The sequence below is a fragment of the Crocuta crocuta genome, unplaced genomic scaffold, assembly GCF_008692635.1.
Source record: "Crocuta crocuta isolate KB4526 unplaced genomic scaffold, BGI_CrCroc_1.0 scaffold531, whole genome shotgun sequence".
Classification (NCBI taxonomy): domain Eukaryota; kingdom Metazoa; phylum Chordata; class Mammalia; order Carnivora; family Hyaenidae; genus Crocuta; species Crocuta crocuta.
Genome location: NW_027531997.1, coordinates 2,293,297 through 2,295,039, shown reverse-complemented (window position 1 = coordinate 2,295,039; position 1,743 = coordinate 2,293,297). Strand labels below are relative to the sequence as shown.

The following is a 1,743-nucleotide window of genomic DNA, read 5'->3' as shown; positions in this document are numbered from 1 at the left end:
CTTACTCTTGCCTTAAATATTGCTGGAACATATATTTAGTTACTCAAGGATCAGCTAATTACCTACCGAACAATAAATTACACTATGTTCAAAAAGACATAACCTGGTGGTAAAAAAAGGGATCGACAGAGGATTACTTCCATTGTGTCCTCAAACTTTCTAATTGATTAAGTTCTTCTTTCCAGTTTATCTCTAACACAGACATACGACCCTGTGGGCATAGCATCCCCTGATGGGAACCCAAACTACCCCCTCCAGCACTGAGGACTGCCCTGAGCCAGGGAGACCCCATTCATGACTGTCCCTCAGACAATGATTGACCTGACCTTTACTGCCCACCTGCCTGTACCCACCAACCTTTGTCCCCCATTTCCTTTATATAAATCTAGAAGTATTTTCAGCACTTAGGAGACAGTCTTTGAGCGGTTAGTCCACCATCTTCCCGGTGTTGGCCTCACTGAAATAAATTCCTTTCTGGTTTCACCACCACTCGTCTGTCTGCCTCCGGGTTTTGTCAGTGGCGAGTGTCCAAAGTCAGTCTGTGTTGGGTCCTGCAAACCACATGCTCTTGCACCCCTATGCCCTGGCTACAAGATACGCAATCCAAAATGGAGTCACTGATGCTGCACCTCATGGCAGCGAACTAAGACTTACTGCCTAATCTCATTGCAGTTTCAGCCTCTCCTGGGAGTGTAACCTTTAACCAATCAACCTGGAATGACCTGGTCAACACTGATGAATAAATCTGCCTGACAAAAACTTTCCATCCCTCTTTGGAAGACAACCTTACCTGAAACAATGCACTCTTTGCTAATAAGCTGCCATTTATTTCCCCCATTCTGCCTTTAAAAACCTTTCTTTTAAAAAAAAAAATAATAAATAAAAACCTTTCTTTTTCTACAGCTCTTCAGAGCTCCTTTCTATTTGCTAGATGGGATATTGCCTTATTCATGAATTGTTGAATAAACCAACTTTATCTTTAAATTTACTTAGTTGAGTTTTGTTGTTTAACAGATTTGGTGGCAGCCAGTGCCGAAGGAGACTTCCAACAACTTCAGAGACAATGAAAGTCAAAGGTATGATACCTGAAAATCCTTTCAAGTTTTTTTCTTGCTATTTCTGAGGGCCTCGGGTAAGTTCTCCTTCATTCTGTTCTCTTGCATGGAGCTCCCCATCTAAGTGACTTTCCACAGTTCCTCCATTTGTTTGGAATCCCTCTCTGAATTCTCTCCCTAACCTCCCAAACTTCAGGCTGGGAACTGATTGTGGTTACCAGATTGGGTCTTGAGTTGAACCAGGCCCAACTTAAAATCGGGATATTTGGGGCGCCTGGGTGGCTCAGTCGGTTGAGCATCCGACTTTGGCCCAGGTCGTGATCTCGCCATTCATGAGCTCAAGCCCTGTGTCGGGCTCTGTGCCGATCACTTGGAGCCTTGAACCTGCTTCAGATTTTGTGTCTCCTTCCCTGTCCTTCCCTGCTCGCGCTCTGTCTGTCTCTCTCTCTCTCAAAAATAAACATTAAAAAATTCAAAAATATATATTAAGAAAAAAATCTGGATTTAGTCCAGGATCAGACTGGGTTCAACTTAAAAACCAGATTGGGTTTGGAACCAGACTGAGTTCAATTTAAACTGGGCAGGGTACACTGAGAAGCCTTGTTTTAAGTAAGGGCTATTGCTAATGGTTATCTTGGAGGCCAAAAAACAAACAAACAAACAAAAGCTACAAAATTGGAGAGCGTGG

The 1,743-nt window shown here is 43.1% G+C and overlaps 1 protein-coding gene across 1 annotated transcript in view; it reads left to right on the top strand.

The window, feature by feature from the left end:
* LUZP4 (leucine zipper protein 4) overlaps positions 1 to 1,743 on the top strand; it is a 62,836-nt gene that overhangs the window by 13,165 nt on the left and 47,928 nt on the right. Inside the window, exon 2 of the mRNA XM_077775168.1 lies at positions 1,015 to 1,076. Coding sequence (XP_077631294.1) covers positions 1,064 to 1,076 — 13 coding nt within the window. The 5' untranslated portion in view covers positions 1,015 to 1,063. The remainder of the gene's footprint in view (positions 1 to 1,014; positions 1,077 to 1,743) is intronic.